General features: G+C 52.0%; 1 protein-coding gene across 3 annotated transcripts; it reads left to right on the forward strand.

Annotated features, from left to right (window-relative positions):
* The first annotated feature begins 98 nt into the window (after positions 1 to 98).
* HROB (homologous recombination factor with OB-fold) lies at positions 99 to 15033 on the forward strand. 3 transcript variants are annotated; one of them, XM_073889145.1, is made up of 11 exons: positions 834 to 875; positions 1484 to 1534; positions 5090 to 6265; positions 7510 to 7593; positions 8781 to 8921; positions 9511 to 9619; positions 9807 to 9892; positions 10185 to 10310; positions 12113 to 12230; positions 14395 to 14509; positions 14685 to 15033. In XM_073889145.1, the coding sequence occupies exons 1-10, from the start codon at positions 861 to 863 to the stop codon at positions 14484 to 14486; spliced, it is 1998 nt and encodes a 665-aa protein (XP_073745246.1). In that variant the 5' UTR covers positions 834 to 860; the 3' UTR covers positions 14487 to 14509; positions 14685 to 15033. The 3 variants fall into 3 exon arrangements, with proteins under 3 accessions (XP_025717660.1, XP_073745246.1, XP_073745244.1); XM_025861875.2 differs by lacking the exon at positions 834 to 875 and adding an exon at positions 99 to 327 and having other exon boundaries at positions 14395 to 15033; XM_073889143.1 differs by having other exon boundaries at positions 14395 to 15033.
* The last annotated feature ends 278 nt before the right edge of the window (positions 15034 to 15311 follow it).

Raw genomic sequence — 15311 nt, forward strand, 5'->3', positions numbered from 1 at the left:
TTTCCCTTTAAGGCCGAGGCGGAAGACAGACGGAGGAAGGGCCTTTGTGTCGGCGGGATAGAAATAGGCCCGCCCCTTTAAGAGGGCGGAGACGCTGGAGTGGCGGCCACTTCGAAAGCGGTCCCGGGCTCCGGCCGCCGGCTTCCCGGCGACCCTCTCTCGACCCCCTGCCGGGTCGCAGAGTTCTGTCTTTCCGACCTCGCACCAGAGAGCCCGCAGCCCGGACTCCGACTCTCCCGCCTGGGACAAGTCCGAGGCCCCGGCGACCCCTCGAGTCGGGGCCTGCCTGGCTAACCCTCCGGCCGAAGGCCGCCCGCCGTCGCCATGGTAATGCTGCGCCCCGGGCCGCGGAGCTGCCTTCCGGCTTGCGGCCCCTCACTCGTGCGAGCTGCACGGCAGGGTTAGGGTTTGGGTCAGAGCTTGGTGGCTTCGGGACACCTGGGCTCTAGTCAGGGCTTGCCTGAGACCCTGAGAAGGTTCTCTCCACACACCTCCCTCTGGGCCTGTTTCCCTCCTGCTGCCTTCCATCTCTTCTTGGAGAACTGCTCATCGTTCTCGGTGTGCTCAAACGTCACGCCTCCAGAGCCGACCCCCTCCCCCTAGCCAGTACCCTCTGATCCTTGGACGCTGGGGGGTGGGTATGTCTAACTGTAGCTCTTGGCTGCTCTGGCATCTGGCGTTAGGCACAGCCCGCCGCGCTGGGCTTGACACATGCCTAAGAACTGGCTACAGCAGCCCTGCTGCCTAGAAAGAAGGAACTGTGGACCGGGGCATCCTGCCCTCCTGGGACGCTGGCTTTGGTGCATTGGATTAGATAGAAGGAAACCATTTGTTTCAGAAACAAGGCCACTGTACTGGGCATGCCTGGATTTATGGTAACCTCTCCTACGTTTGACATAGGTTCCCCAGGCCAAACCTTTGCGATGTTGCAAAATCCTTAGGCCCATGTGCACAGTGCTGAGTCTAAAGAATGACCCTTGCTCCCTTTGTCAGCCTCCCCCTTGCCTCCTCCTCCCTCTTGCAAGGCGAATGCGGATGGACCTGAGTGGATTATTTTACAAGAAAGGATTCTAAATCATGTAAATCTTTTTTTTTTTTTAAGATTTTATTTATTTATTCATGAGAGACAGAGAGAGAGAGAGAGAGAGAGAGGCAGAGGGAGAAGCAGGCTCCCTGCTGAGCAGGAAGCCCCATGCGGGACTCGATCTCAGGACCCTAGGATCACGACCTGAGCCGAAGGCAGACGCTTAACCATCTGAGCCACCCAGGCGCCCTAAATCATGTAAATCTTTAAGTAAATCCCATCTCTTCCCTCCTCATCCCTTATTCCTCCTTCAGCACTAGCAAAAAAAACAAAAAAAAAAAACCAAACAAACCAGTATACCTGATGGTCTTGTTAGAATTGGAAGAAGCATAGTGAGGACAGAATGTACTTGCAAACAGTATCTCTCCTCCAACCTCAATTGCTTTGTTTTCCTTTCAGGCATGCAGTTTGCAGAAGCTGTTTACTGTGGAAGAAGAGTTTGAAGATGAGGTAAGGAAGTGTTGGTGATCAGAGATAGCAGAGGAGGTCTTGAGTTGTCAACACCCAGACCCAGAACATTTTGAAGCAGTCTGCCCCAGCCTCCTTTTACTTGACATGTATAGCTTTTTTTTGTCTGTGACAGGCTGAGAGAAGATGAGACATGTAAACAACCTACTTAACTGTTTTAGAGACAGAAAAACAGAGCTGCCTAATTGGCATACCTTTAAATTACAAGGGCCCTTGCCTGGAAGCTGGGTCATGTGGATGATTCAGTTCACCTTTATGATGGCATGCTTGAGGTGGGAAGACAGTTTATGGAGAACCAGAGACAACACAGTTAGTGGATGACAGGAGACCTGGGGTCACCAAGTAGCTACGTGAGCCAGGGCAAATTACTTCATTCTCTGGCCTTCTGTTTTCTCTTCTATAATAGGAGGGGTGTTCTTTTGCCTCAGATGTGTTCTTCCCTTCCCTCTCTCTCAGAAGAGGAGGGATTAGACTAGATTGGAAGCTGGCACGTTAGAATCACTCCTGCTGAGACCCTGACACACACCAATTAAATTGGAATTTCTGGGGATGGGCCCAGGCAGGGCTATTTCTAATCTTGGGGTATAGTCAGAATCACTGAACTAGCTAACAATCCCCCCAGCTCTCTTCCCACTCAGATCCAATGGATATAGTTTCATCTGGGAGGTCCAAAATTGCTACCTGAAATCCTTTTCAGAAAGAGGCAGGATTTAAGTGAGTAAAACGCAAAAAAGTAAGAATACAGCACCAACAACCACGGTGAGGTCTTGGCCTCTTGATTGCAGGCGAACATACATAGATACTAAACTACATTTATAGAGTAGAATTACTTTATTTTATCAATGACAAGCCATTCAAACTTACTTTTTGTCTCCCAGTGCTGTGCTTTAAAAATCATGTTTAGAATTTGTCGAGATGCCCCATCTGTACCTAGTATGGTCATGAATGCTGCACCAGGGACCCAAGCCCCACGTTCCCCTTCCTTTGAAGCTTTTGGAACCTAAGGTTTGAAAGGGAAAACAGACCTTCCTCAGACCTCTTAAAAACTGGTCCCTGGGGGCGCCTGGGTGGGTCAGTCATTGGGCATCTGCCTTCGGCTCGGGTCATGGTCCCAGGACCCTGGGATCAAGCCCCGCGTCGTGCTCCCTGCTCAGCGGGAAGCCTGCTTCTCCCTCTCCCACTCCCTCCGCTTGTGTTCCCTCTCTCGCTATGTCTCTGTCAAACAAATAAATAAAATCTTAAAAAAAAAAAATTAAAAAAAATAAAAAAAACTGGTCTCTGGCATGTCTCATTCATTGAGGCCCTAAGACATAGTGACAGGGACACATATGGGTTCTAGTCCTGGTTCTGTGAAGTTACTTAACTTCTGAATCTCCATTTCTGCATCCGTAAAACAGGAATAATAATAACACCTATTAGGGCCATCATGAAAATTCATTGAGAGAATTCTGGTAAAATGTTTATGTGGTCCCTGGCACCCAGTGCCATTTCAAATTGTTAGATGTTCTTGTCATCTCTTGGGGGACTTGAATTTTGTTTTTATGTAAAAATTCAAAATTGCCAGCTTTGTTGAAGAGATGTGTCCTTGTCTTTTTCAGCTTTGGAGATGTGTAATTACAGGCTGAAAAAGTGACTGCTAAGTGCCCCACTTGGGTCTTACCAGGTGATGGGAGGACTGCTGAGCCGGCAATGGGATTACGAGTGAAGGTCTCTGGGACACCTGGCTGGCTCAGTGGAGCATGTGACTCTTGATCTTGGGGTCTTGAGTTCGAGCCCCATGTTGAGCGTAGAGATTACACTTGATCTTAGCCAAAAGGCCGAGAAGCGATGAGCGTAGAGATTAAATTAAAAAAAAAAAAAGAGTTCAAGTTTCTGTTCCAAGACCAGTCCGTTTCCCCCTTCCCCAGGCAGATGAGGTCATGTCTAAGAGTGAGCCCTTTAGGGGAAGAGGGATCCGTCAACCTCCAGGATCATCAGGATTTCATTGCTGCTGTAATTCTAATATTGTTATTGCTAAATCCCATGGTAGTCCTGCTGGAGTATGCTAACTCTCCTGATAATACACGAAGTAGGAAAAAACCTTTCCCTGGCCCAGACAGTCCAATGCAGCAGCAGAGGATGGGGGTGGAGGGGACCTTCCTGTCAGTTAAATCAGCAGCTCTGACTCAAAAACACCCTCCGAACAGGTCTGTTGCTCTTGAAGGTGTCAATCTCACCTTGCTTCCCAACTGGAATCCATACTTAATTTAACTTGCCTGAAAAGCTATATTTAACTTCTACCTATTTTGCTAGATCCTAGGCCTCTCTGGCTTACTGAAGGCTGTGTGTGTGTGTGTGTGTGTGTGTGTGTGTGTGTGTGTGTGTGCGCGCGCGCGCGCGCGCGCGCGCGCGCGGGATGCGGGGAGGAGTGGGTTGAGGATAGGCGGCATCACCAGCTGGAGAGACCCCTATTGCACAGGCTGGACACCAGGAAACTTGTTTCCTTGAGATGGGTGTGTGACCTTGGGTGATTTGATTCTTGGTGCCCTGGTATGTTTGCTTCTGCCTGCTCCCCCGCCCCCCAGGAGAAGCTACCTAAACACTTAGCCTTAGAAAATTTCTTTTTTTTTTTAAGACTTTTTCTTCAAGTTTTTAATTAATTAATTTATTTATGTTTAGAGGGGGGAGGGGCAGAAGGAGAGGGAAAGAATCTCAAGCAGACTCCCCACTGAGCATGGAGCCCAATGCAGGGCTCAATCTCACAACCCTGAGATCATGACCTGAGCTGAAATCAAGAGTCAGATGCTTAACTGACTGAACCACCCAGGCGCCCCTCTTCAAATTTTTATTTAAATTCTAGTTAGTGGGGCGCCTGGGTGGCTCAGTTGGTTAGGCATCTGCCTTCAGCTCGGGTCGTGATCCTGGGGTCCTGGGATCGAGCCCCACATCAGGCTCCTAGGTCAGCAGGGAGACTGCTTCTCTCTCTACCCACCCCTTGCCACAGCTCGTGCTCTTTCTCTCTCTCTCACACTCTCAAATAAATGAATGGAATCTTTAAAAAATAAAGAAAATAAATTCTAGTTAGTTAACATACAGTGCTAAAGATTTTATTTTTATGTAATCTCTACATGCAACATGGGACTTGAACTCATGACCCCGAGATCAGGAGTCACATATTCCACCAACTGAGCCAGCCAGGCACCCCTGAATGTTTCCGGGAGAAGTCTGGGGGTGCTGGGGCACCTGGCTGGTTCAGTCAGTGGAGCATGCGACTCTCAATCTTGGGACTGTAAGTTTGAGTCCCACATTGCATGTAGAGATTAATTTAAAAAAATAATAAAATCTTAAAAAAATAAAATCTTTAAAAAAAAGTGGGGGAGTGGGCTCATGGGCAAGGTCAAACAAAGGTGGTGAGAGACCCCCACCATGGCCTTCCATGCCTTGGTTTCTTGCTTACATGTATCTGCGCCTACAAACATACCACATGCCTGAAACAGGAAAAGCAGACTGTTTCTTGATTTCTGGATGCCAAGACCCACCATCTCTGCTTCTTTGTAGGACTTCTTGTCTGCCGTGGAGGATGCAGAGAACCAGTTTGCTGGCTCGCGGCCTGTGAAGGCTGGGTGCCTGAGACCCGTCTCTTCCAGGCCACAGGACTCCGTGCAGTCACAGTCTTCTGGGCAGTTGCCATCAGGCCCCACTGCTCCTTCAGAGGCTTTGCGCCAGTCAGCTCTGGGACTCCGCCTTCCTACCTCCAGCATGCCCGGGGCCATCAGGGGTCCACCTTCCGTAGGAACAGCCCCCCTAAGGCCTGTCTTGACTTCTAGCAATTGGACTGGCCATCAGAGACAAGGGACACTGACTGAAGTGCTCAAAGAGCCAGCCAGACCCCAGACCTCCGCTTCCTGCTCCCTGCTCAGGTTTGAGAGCCAGCAACCAGTGACTGGGGGCTTCGAGGGGCCTGAACAAGATGAATTTGATGAGGTCCTGGCAAGCATGGAGCTGGAGGGGCCTGGCATGGAGCTGGACCTTGGAGTCAGCAGTAAGGCCCCAGGAATCCTGCCCACCTGGCATCAGGAGGACTCAGCAGTGGCTAAAAAGGCCCGGGTAGCTGATCTGAGCAGGTCTTGCCAAAAGGGGCCCATACCTGCTCCCCACATACCTAGTGTCCTGTCAGCCCACGATGAGCCTCCAGAGCCTGTTGTCCACTGTAGGACTCTACAACCCCCCTTGAGATCTGGTGCCACCAGCAACCTTCCCATCCCAACTGCTTCAGTGGTTCCTGCTCAGCAGCCCCCCTGGGAAGCCTGTCGGAAGGGCCCCCCAGTTCAGGCACCACAACCTCCCCAAGCGGCTGGCAGGCCTGTTCAGAGCAGCCCGCAAAACCATTTCCCCGGTCACTCATTCCAGTGTCCAAATGCCTCCATACCTGGCAAATCTCATTTTCCCGGACCACGAACTCCCAACTCGATCTATTCTACTCCCTCGAGGACTATCTCTGGATCATTTCCTCGGAGCCCCTTACAACCCCGAGCTCCAGTGTCTTCTGTCAAGTGTCCTCTCAGCACCCCAAAGAGCCCCCATTCCTCCCTGGCTCCCCAGGCAGTTCTGCAGACACCCATCGTCACCAACCACCTGGTGCAGCTGGTCACTGCCGCCCACCGGACACCCCAGCAGCCCGCCCACCCCAAAACTCGCCGCTTCCCCGGCCCGGCCGGGGTCCTGCCTCACCAGGTGAGGGACAGCTTGTCTTCGGCAGAAGCTGGACCTGTCCCGGGACACGGGAGGGGGGTGGGGGCGGGAGGGAGAAGCAGGCGTTCCAGTGCCATCCAGTCCCACAATATCCTTACTCCTGGGGGGCGGGAGGGAAGGAAGGAAGTGTAGAGAGAGGGTTTCCGAAGCTGCGGGAAGAAGTTCAAAGAAGTGGGAAGGAAGAATTGAATGCTCCAAAAGCCACAGGTGGGAGAGCGCTTCAGGTTCTGAGAACTTCACGACTTTCCTTTGTTGAGCCCCTCCTGTTGCTAGCCCTGGGGCAAGAAGATCCATTCACTTACATTTACTAAGGACTTGTATGTGTTGGGCGATTTGCTTGGAACTGAGAATGCAGAGGTTAAAATAGAAGTAGTTCCTGTCCCAAGTTGTTCACAGCACAGCAGAAGAAGCTGATGCAAAGGAACGATGATACGTAAAATGCGGAGTCACTGGGCTCCTTGGGCTTCCTGAGTGGGCTTTGGAGGGTCAGAGAGGAGGTTAACAGGTGTGTGTAGGAAGGCTGTGCTCTGGGAGGCATTTCGGCAGTGGGAAGACAGGAAAGAGTGTGTGCGAAGGCACGGAGGTGTAAGGGCAGGATGCTGTCGGAGGTACACTGAACAGAGCACTGTGGCCGGCGTGTGGGGCCCATGTGGGGAAGCTGCACTATGCTGACGGTTTGGATTTCAGCAGTGGTGGAGGGACAGTATCCATCAGACCATCTTGGATCAGATACCAGATAATGGGACCCTGAGGGTCTGCTCTGGTTGTGATTGGTGTACTCCTTTTCTCGCATTTTAAGGGTGGTTCAAATAATTTCTGCCCGTTCCTTGCTCTTTGCTAGCACTCTAAGGAAAATCCAAGGAGGCTGTCCACGTTCCTCCTGGGCTGGAGCTCTGTGGGGAAGGGGTAGGTTCCCGAGAAGGGACTTGGGGAAGGCTGCCCCTGGGCCTATCCCAGGCCTCTCTATCCGGGTCATTGCCTCCTTCAGGAAGCCCTGGGTTTTGCTCCTGGGCCAGCTCCAACTTCCTCACATTCCCCAAACAATCCCCAAAGCATCTTTTTTGAGCTGCCAACAAGGCTCCCGAGACTTCGTTAGGAGAGATGTGATATGTGTTAATTGTCCCTGACAGTTTCCTGAACTCATTATGTAACCCAGACAAGAAGCTGCACTGGTAGGTAACAGCTGCTGTGCTTGCTTCGCCTTCCCCTTCCCTCTCCCCTTGTAGCACAGTGAGAAGAATCTGGAGGAGATCGTGGTTTCCACACCCCAGACTCCGACTCACGGTGCTCGGGCTAAATTCCCGACAGAGGTAACTAGTTCCACGCAAATGCTGATTTTCTGGGCGTCGTTTAAGAGCGAGGGACATCCCCGCGGGTTCCAGGAGGTGAGAAGCAGAATCTACACTGCTAGGCCTGTTCCCGGGGTCACGCACCAAAGGTCACGCGCATGGTGAAGGCTGTTTGGGGAGGTGGCGGTTTTACTGGCATAAGGGGAAGCCTCTCCTGATGCTGCCCGACGTCATGCGTCCTGTCTTCTTTCTCATCTAAGAAAGAAAGACCCAGCTAACTCCCATCTTCCCTCGGGGGAGGGGTGTGTCAGAAGTATGAGGAAATTGTATCTCGGGAACCCCTCCTCTCAGGTTTCGGGGAATTGAGCTGGGAAGGATCTGCCTTCATCTGGCCTCCAGTGGGTTCCTTTTTGGTGGGTGAGACCCATCTTCCCTCCTCACTGGGATTCTGGTTGACCTGCTCTGCCCTCAGACCTACTTTTGCTTTTAATTCTCTTTGCTGCACTTCCACAGATCCACCAGCCCGCTTCAGGTCCAGAGTAGCAAATACTCATCTGGATACAAAGCATTCTTTTTTTAAGACTTTTTATTTATTTATTCGAGAGAGAGAGAGCGCGTGAGAGCAGGGGACAGGGGGGTGCAGAGGGAGAGGGACAAGCAGACTCTGCGCTGAGTGAGGAGCCCGATGCAGGGCTCAATCCCATGACCTGATCATGACCCAAGCTGAAACCAAGAGTCAGACACGCAACCAACTGAGCCACTCAGGTGCCCCAAAGCATTTTTTAATATAAGAAGGTTAATAGTTAAGCCAGAGGCATCCCAAATAAACTATGACTGGTTTCAAAATGGCTCAGGCACTCTGGAAGCCTGTCAGTGTGTATGGGGTCTCCCTGGCCCTAAGACTTCTCCAGTCTATTACACAAGAGACATAGCCTTTTGCTTCAATGTAACTAAAGTCAGGACTTGATTAAAATAAAATAAAATAAAATAAAATAAAAAATAAGGAGCACCTTTGCTATTGCTGCTTAGTGAAAGGTGTGCTATGCAACAAAATCTCACATACCATTTTGTGATGTAGGAGAGGAGAGACTGGTCACCATGCTACAGGGAATTTGCCCTTCCCTCGCAGCCCCCTATCCTGTCTCAGCCAAGATCTGTGGCAGGGTGAATCCATTAATGCAGGCTCCCCCTCTGCTCTGTGGTGCCAGATTGTTACTAGTTCCCAGGCATCGGTGGAGGAGGATTTTGGGCGAGGGCCCTGGCTGGCCATGAAATCTGCTCTGGGCCTGGACGAGAGAGATTCTACCTGCTTTCTCTGTACCTATAGCATCGTCATGGTGCTGCGGAAGGTAAGGATCCTGGGTGCTGAGATGTGCAAGACCATTTTTCTCCTTTTCACCAACCTGCTGCCCTACTCCGCCTTAGGAAAGGGGCTGTCCATTTGCTCCCTCTTACCCCAGGCCTATCTCTGAGCAGCTGCATGGAGCCCCTTTGGTTGTATCTTCCACTCACCCAGCATTTCACTACGACTGGGCACAGGTGGAAGGCGAAAGTGGGGTATGGGTATGTCTCTGCATGTCCAGTCCCTGGATGAGGTGGGGTGAGTACACGGCTACCTTTCAAGCTCCCTAGCGGTCCAGGGTCCCGTGCGGACACATGCCCATGGCCCACGGTGATGCAGCTCTGCATAAATACATATATGCTGGAGAAAGGAAGCAGGGGGGATAGATGAAGGACCTGCCAGCCTCAGATCTGCTGGAGAGAGAGACAGGATGAGTCCTTCAGACTGCCTTTTTGCCCTCCAAAAAAGGCAGATCATCACCACATCTGTACTCTGCCCCCCCTGCCCCTGCCCCAGCTCCCAGGTTGCCCTGGCACACTTGGGAACCTCACAGGTGGGACGTGGCTTGCTCAGCAAATGCCTCTCCTTGTAACCAGGCAGCCCTGAAGCAGCTTCCCAGGAACAAGGTCCCCACCATGGCAGTGATGATCAAGTCCCTGAGTCGGAGCACGATGGATGCCAGCGTGGTTTTCAAGGACCCCACCGGTGAGGAGTCAGGTCCTGGGAGGGTCTGATGAGTGGCCTTCGTTGAGTTCTGGAGATGAGGAGGAATCGTCCTCTCCATTCGCAGATGGGAAAATTGAGGCAGTGAATGGCCCACTTCCCAGCCAGGGCCCAAACCAGTACCTGTGCTGCCCTTGACCCAGACTGATGGGCCATGTGGTATTTGCAGGAGAGATGCAGGGCACGGTGCACAGGTTGCTGCTTGAGACCCGTCAGAGTGAGCTGAAGCCTGGCTCGGTGCTGCTGCTAAAGCAGGTATGGGGAGCTCCGAACGGGGACCTGCTCTCCAACCCTCCCACCCTGGAGAAGGCTCCTGAGTTGTCTGCCTGGCTCCCATTCTTCGGAGGCGGATGGGGATGAGGGGTTGTGCTGTGAGGGCAAGAGGGTGCGGTAAGTGGTTCTGCTCTGGCCCCAGGGCTGGGGCAGAAGCGATTTGTGTGACCCTGGTGCCGAGGCCAGCAAGGGGGAGGTAGGCGGGGACCAGGTGGCATCTGACAGCATCTAGTGCTCCATGAGGGCACTGACCTTCCCCCTTCCTCGGATCCAGGTTGGAGTGTTTTCTCCTTCGCTCCGAAATCACTACCTCAACGTGACGCCCAACAACCTGGTCCATATTTACAGCCCAGATTCCGGGGATGGGAACTTCCTCAAGCCATCTCAGCCCTTCCCCAAGGTAAGAGGAGCAGGATGGAAAGGGGACTGACAGGGCCTCTTTCTGGCTGGATCTTCTGGTATCTTCCCCTCCATCACCCTGAGGAGCAGAGGCATGAAGGGGGCCGTTGCCCTGGGGTGAAGCGATGCCTTCGGGGACGGGGCCATCTCCTCCTGTTCCTGGTGCAGCCGCCTGCCAGCTGGTACAGTAACAGGACCTAGAGTAGCTGGCTTCTTGGGGATCTGATGGCAGACTTGGGCATTGGAGAGGATAGGAGTCACCTGAGAACTAACCAGGTTTCCCAGGGGGTGCAGCCCTCAGTAAGTGACTCAGGGTCAGATCAGCTACAGGTGGTAGTGTGGAGAACAGTGAGACACGTATGGCCCGTCATGTGAGCCAGCCCTTGCCCTGCGTCTGCCCTCCTGGGCTCCACCTGCACTGGGTGAGGGTGCACCCGCACAGAACTCAGGTGGGGACACCCCCTTTTGGGAACTAAGGGAGACTGGGGTTCCAGGCAGCTCCACTCCAGGGTAAGAGTGCAGAGCCAGGCCTTGACTTGGCATACGGTGTCCCCTCTGTGGCCACCTCCCCGCTTCCTGGGATCCTGGGTTGTTGTCATGGCCTGGCCTGGGGGTCAGGAGACCTGGGTCATGTCCCCGCTCTGCTAGTAATTTGTAAGTGACCTTGGGCAAGTCCTGTCCCCTCCCTTGCTGTTGGGCAAGTCCTGTCCCCACCCCTGCTGTTGCTTCTTCTAAAAAGCGAATGGGTAAGACTTGATGACTTCTACTCAAGTTATACCTTTAGCTCTGACAGGCTACTTCCATTGCCCTCATCTTTCCCCTTAACCTTCCACATTTTCTCAAAATCACCCCACTTCCAAAAACTCATCCTTCTTTTTCTTTTAAATTTCAAGGTATCCATACACATTGACAAAAATTGAAATGGTACAGAATAAAGCAAAATGTGAAACTTACTCTTCTCCATTCCCATTCTCTAGGGCTAATGATAGTTAACAGCTTAATTACTAATTTCCATTGCCTGCCTGTATATTAGCTAGTGTGTAGATTGTTGGTTTTTTGTTTTTTAGATTGTATTTATTTATTTGACAGAGAGAGACACAGCGAGAGAGGGAACACAAGCAGGGGGAGTGGGAGTGGGAGAGGGAGAAGCAGGCTTCCCGCTGAGCAGGGAGCCCAATGTGGGGCTCGATCCCAGGACCCTGCGATCGTGACCTGAGCCGAAGGCAGATGCTTAATGACTGAGCCCCCCAGGTGCCCCTAGTGTGCAGATTGTTAAAAGCTTTTCTTCTTTTTATTTTTTTTAGTAGAGAAGGGACAGAGAGAGAGAGAGAGAGAGAGAGAATCTTAAGCAGGCTCCATACCCAGTGCATGAGCCCAACATGGGGCCCAATCTCACAACCCCTGAGATCATGACCTGAGCCAAAATCAAGAGTTGGACGCTTAACCAACGGAGCCACCCAGGCGCCCCTCAAAGCTCATTTTTAATCCCAGGCTAAATCCTCACCATATTTCTGAATGGCCTCTTCACTCTGTTCTAGCTGTATATAGATTTCCTAAAACACCAGATACCAACAGAATTAGGAAAGAAAATCACCCAAAAAAGTTTTTTGTGTTTTTAATTATCTGCTGTTTGGGTGTTTGGTATTTCAGCTCCCTCCCCTGGGTTACTGGCCTCTGCCACACTCCTCTGTTGTATCTTTCCTGAACACCTACCTATTCCTTTGAGGTTGTCTGGGTGGACACGGAACTGTCCAGAGGGATGTCAGAGGCAAGGGCATTAGTAACCAGGCTCTCTGTCCCCAGAACCCAGGAAGCTTCCCTGGCAGCCTCCATCATGAGATTGCAAAGTTTGGAAAAGGCTTCAGAACAGCAGAGAATGCAGAGGCAGTGGCATCCCCTGAGGAAGAACTCCCAGAAGCAGGTAAGGCAGTCAGCCCACCCAGGAGCAAAAACAGTTCTCCTTCTATTCCCTCTTGGATAGCACAGCCAGGAGAATCTGGCTGCATCTTTTCCCTCCTTCTGTGAATCTTTGGGTCTTACAGAATCTTACAGAAATCAGATGTGGTATCTTTTCTGGCAAGGCTGTAGGCCACAGACTAATTAGCAGTGTGACAGGGGCCACGTAAAGCAAATACAGTGGGAGCCACAGGTCTCCCCCATTTCCAGACCATGTGGTTAGCCACAAGGAGGAGATGGACTGGCACCATCCTTGTGCCTCACCTTGGGTCTTCTGGGGGCTGATTTCCCCATCCTGACTAAGCTCGGATACCCTTCAGGCAGTGCTGAGGAGTCAAACCTCCATGTGGTTAGGGTGGGACCAAGATACAGACCCGAGAAGCCCAAAAACGTACCTGTCCGGTTGTTCCTCAGGAGACAGCATCACCCAAGTGAAGCTAGCACAGTCCCAGTCTGATCCTTAGCTTTTTGATTCCATAAATTCAACCCTGTCTGGCCCCCAAGTTCATGGGATTATGGGTAAGTGTCTCACATTAACCAAATTCACATTAGACCAATGGATAAACCACAAAGCCCATTTACTTACAGCCTATGAAAAAGTACCCCTTATGCTGGAATCTCCTCTGGAATGTTGCACTCGTTCCTTATAAGTAAGCTGGCGGACAAGCCAAACCATCATCAGAAGGCTGCTGGTGGTCATGAAATAAGTGAGGAGAGTTGCCTGTAGAATATTGTGGCTGGTGTCACATCTCCGTTGTAGGGACAGACTTGCCAAGCAGGTAACCACTAGTGGTGGTTGGACAGGGCTGGGAAACACCAATACTTGCTCTTACTTTGATTCCCAGTTTCTTAGGCCCACACTGTCTGCTCATTCCCCTTCATTTAACATCGAGTTTCCCCAGTCATAGTGTAGCTAGTGAGAGGCACTTTTTTTTTTAAGATTTATTTATTTATTTGAGGTGGGGGAGGGGCAGAGGGAATGGAAGAGAGAGAATCTCAAGCAGACTCCCCGCTGAGCGCGGAGCTGAATGTGTGGCTTGATCTCAGGACCCCAAGATCATGACCTGAGCCAAAATCAAGAGTCGGATGCCCAACCGACTGAGCCACCCAGGCGCCCCATCACCTTTTGTTGTTACAATCAAATTCCAGTCTTACTTCCCCAAGTACAGTGCTGGGCACCTTAATTAAATTTTGAATGCCAGCAAATGGACTTCCAGCAGCGTGTTTGTCAGGTGCTCTGTGCCAGACTGGAAGCTGGCTTCTGCAGGGGTGGTGCCTAGTTCTTCTGACTCCATGGGCTGCCTGAGCCCATCCCTCACGCGGGACTTCTCTTGGGAGCTGTGACTCTGGCATCAGATGGAGCTTGAGTATGCTCCCCACGGGCAGGCTGTCTGACCTCTTTAAACTCGTTCTCTCAGATAAAGTGGGGATGGTAACAGGAAGAACCATGCCCTGCGAAGGATACTGTGAGGACTGAAAGGGACAAGTATGGCAGGTGTGGCCCTGAGCATGCGCTCAGCGAGTGGTAGCTGCTATTGTTAACAGTAATAGTACCAGCAGGGATTGCTGAGGTCAGCTCTATTTCCAAGTTCTCAGACATAAGCACCCAGCTGAGAACTGCAGTCAGGGACAGTTATTTTCATTCCACACGCCCAGGAAGGCCCACTGGGGAAGGGGCTGATGTCTCGCCCTCTTCGAGTGAGAAACCAGATTAATGGATGCCATGATTCTGAATGTGTCTCATGGCTTTTCCCGGCCTTTTGTCTTCCTCTGTCCAATGAGCACGTTGCACTAGTGGACCTCTGAAGCCTATCTACTCAAGCGCTATGCCTCTGGATGGAAAGAGGGGTATATCACCAAGGCCAAGGGGAGTGTCCTTCTTGACAGAAAGGCCCAGGCATTTTTGTCCCTGTCTCTTGTAGCATGTGCGTGTGGGGGAAGCAGAGGGAAGATGGGAGTCAGGCCAGTGTCGGGCCTGTTAGCCCAGTCACCACTGCCCAGGGGGAGCTACCTCCCCAACTGTGCAGCCAGGTCCAGGCCCCCCTGAAAGGCAGGAGCTCTGGATCTGAGTCCTGTGGAACCCTAACTTTGTCACTAGTTCTGTCTACCCTCTCCACGTCCCCCTGCAGATGACCTGGATGGACTCCTGAGTGAGCTCCCTGAGGACTTCTTCTGTGGGACCGGCAGCTGGGACTGCCCCACGACAAGGCCCCCACCGTGAGCAGCCAGCCTCTTGGCACCCAGGCAAGGCTCTGGTTGTGTCTGATTGAGTCCCAAGGAGAGAGGAAGCCCAGCATGATGGGAGAATAAACAAAGCTCAGGACTATGGCTGCCCCTACCCTGGATGCCTACCCTAGGAACGCCCTCGACCCTCCAATTCTACACTGCTCTCACCTTGGGTCTTCTTTTGGCATTCCAGAACTCAGCCCAAGGATGGCCCTTCTGCTCTACTGTCCTCCAAGCCCTTGGATGCAGCTGCTGTTCCTTTTCCTCCTGCCAACAGGGAAGGTGTGGCCCCCTCCGGCCTCCCCTTGACTTTAGAGGACCCCGATCCCTTTACTCCCTATTCCTTGGACAGCTGAGGAGTCACACCACAGCCGTGGCGACCTGTCCCTCTGGTCAGGGGAGGAACACTCTCAGACTTCCCTCTGCTTTGTCTCGAGAGGCCTGCAGCTGCCCAGCTCACCTGTGCTCAGGTTCCCAGGTGCGGGGGCGGGGCTGGGGCTGCGGCACCTTGTTCGGAAATAAAGCAGCTGCCTACTTCACTCGCCTCCTGCTCTCCTTTCCACCCACCCCTGCTCCTTGTCCATCTGTCTTGCCGGTGGTGCTTTGGCTGGGGCAGAGCCAAGCTGCTCGTTTTCCTTCTCTCTCTCTCTCTTCATAAACTTTCCTTTTAGACAGTTTTAGATTTACAGAATTATTGCAATATAATCCAAGGAGTTCCTATATACCCCACACCCAGTTTCCTCTGTCATAAGCCTCTTATACTAGGATGCACACTGCTTGCAACTAACCAGCCAGTGTTGGCACATTCCTATGAACCGAA

This window comes from Callorhinus ursinus, unplaced genomic scaffold, assembly GCF_003265705.2.
Source record: "Callorhinus ursinus isolate GAN/ISIS: 27379988/994484 unplaced genomic scaffold, GSC_fseal_2.0 scaffold102, whole genome shotgun sequence".
In the NCBI taxonomy this organism is placed as follows: Eukaryota; Metazoa; Chordata; class Mammalia; order Carnivora; family Otariidae; genus Callorhinus; species Callorhinus ursinus.

Excerpts from the sequence above, each read along its gene's own strand:
- HROB (XM_073889143.1), top strand. Across the intron at positions 10,311-12,112 it reads CATCTCAGCCCTTCCCCAAG|AACCCAGGAAGCTTCCCTGG; the intron begins GTAAGAGGAGCA and ends CTCTGTCCCCAG. Across the intron at positions 12,231-14,394 it reads GGAAGAACTCCCAGAAGCAG|ATGACCTGGATGGACTCCTG; the intron begins GTAAGGCAGTCA and ends GTCCCCCTGCAG.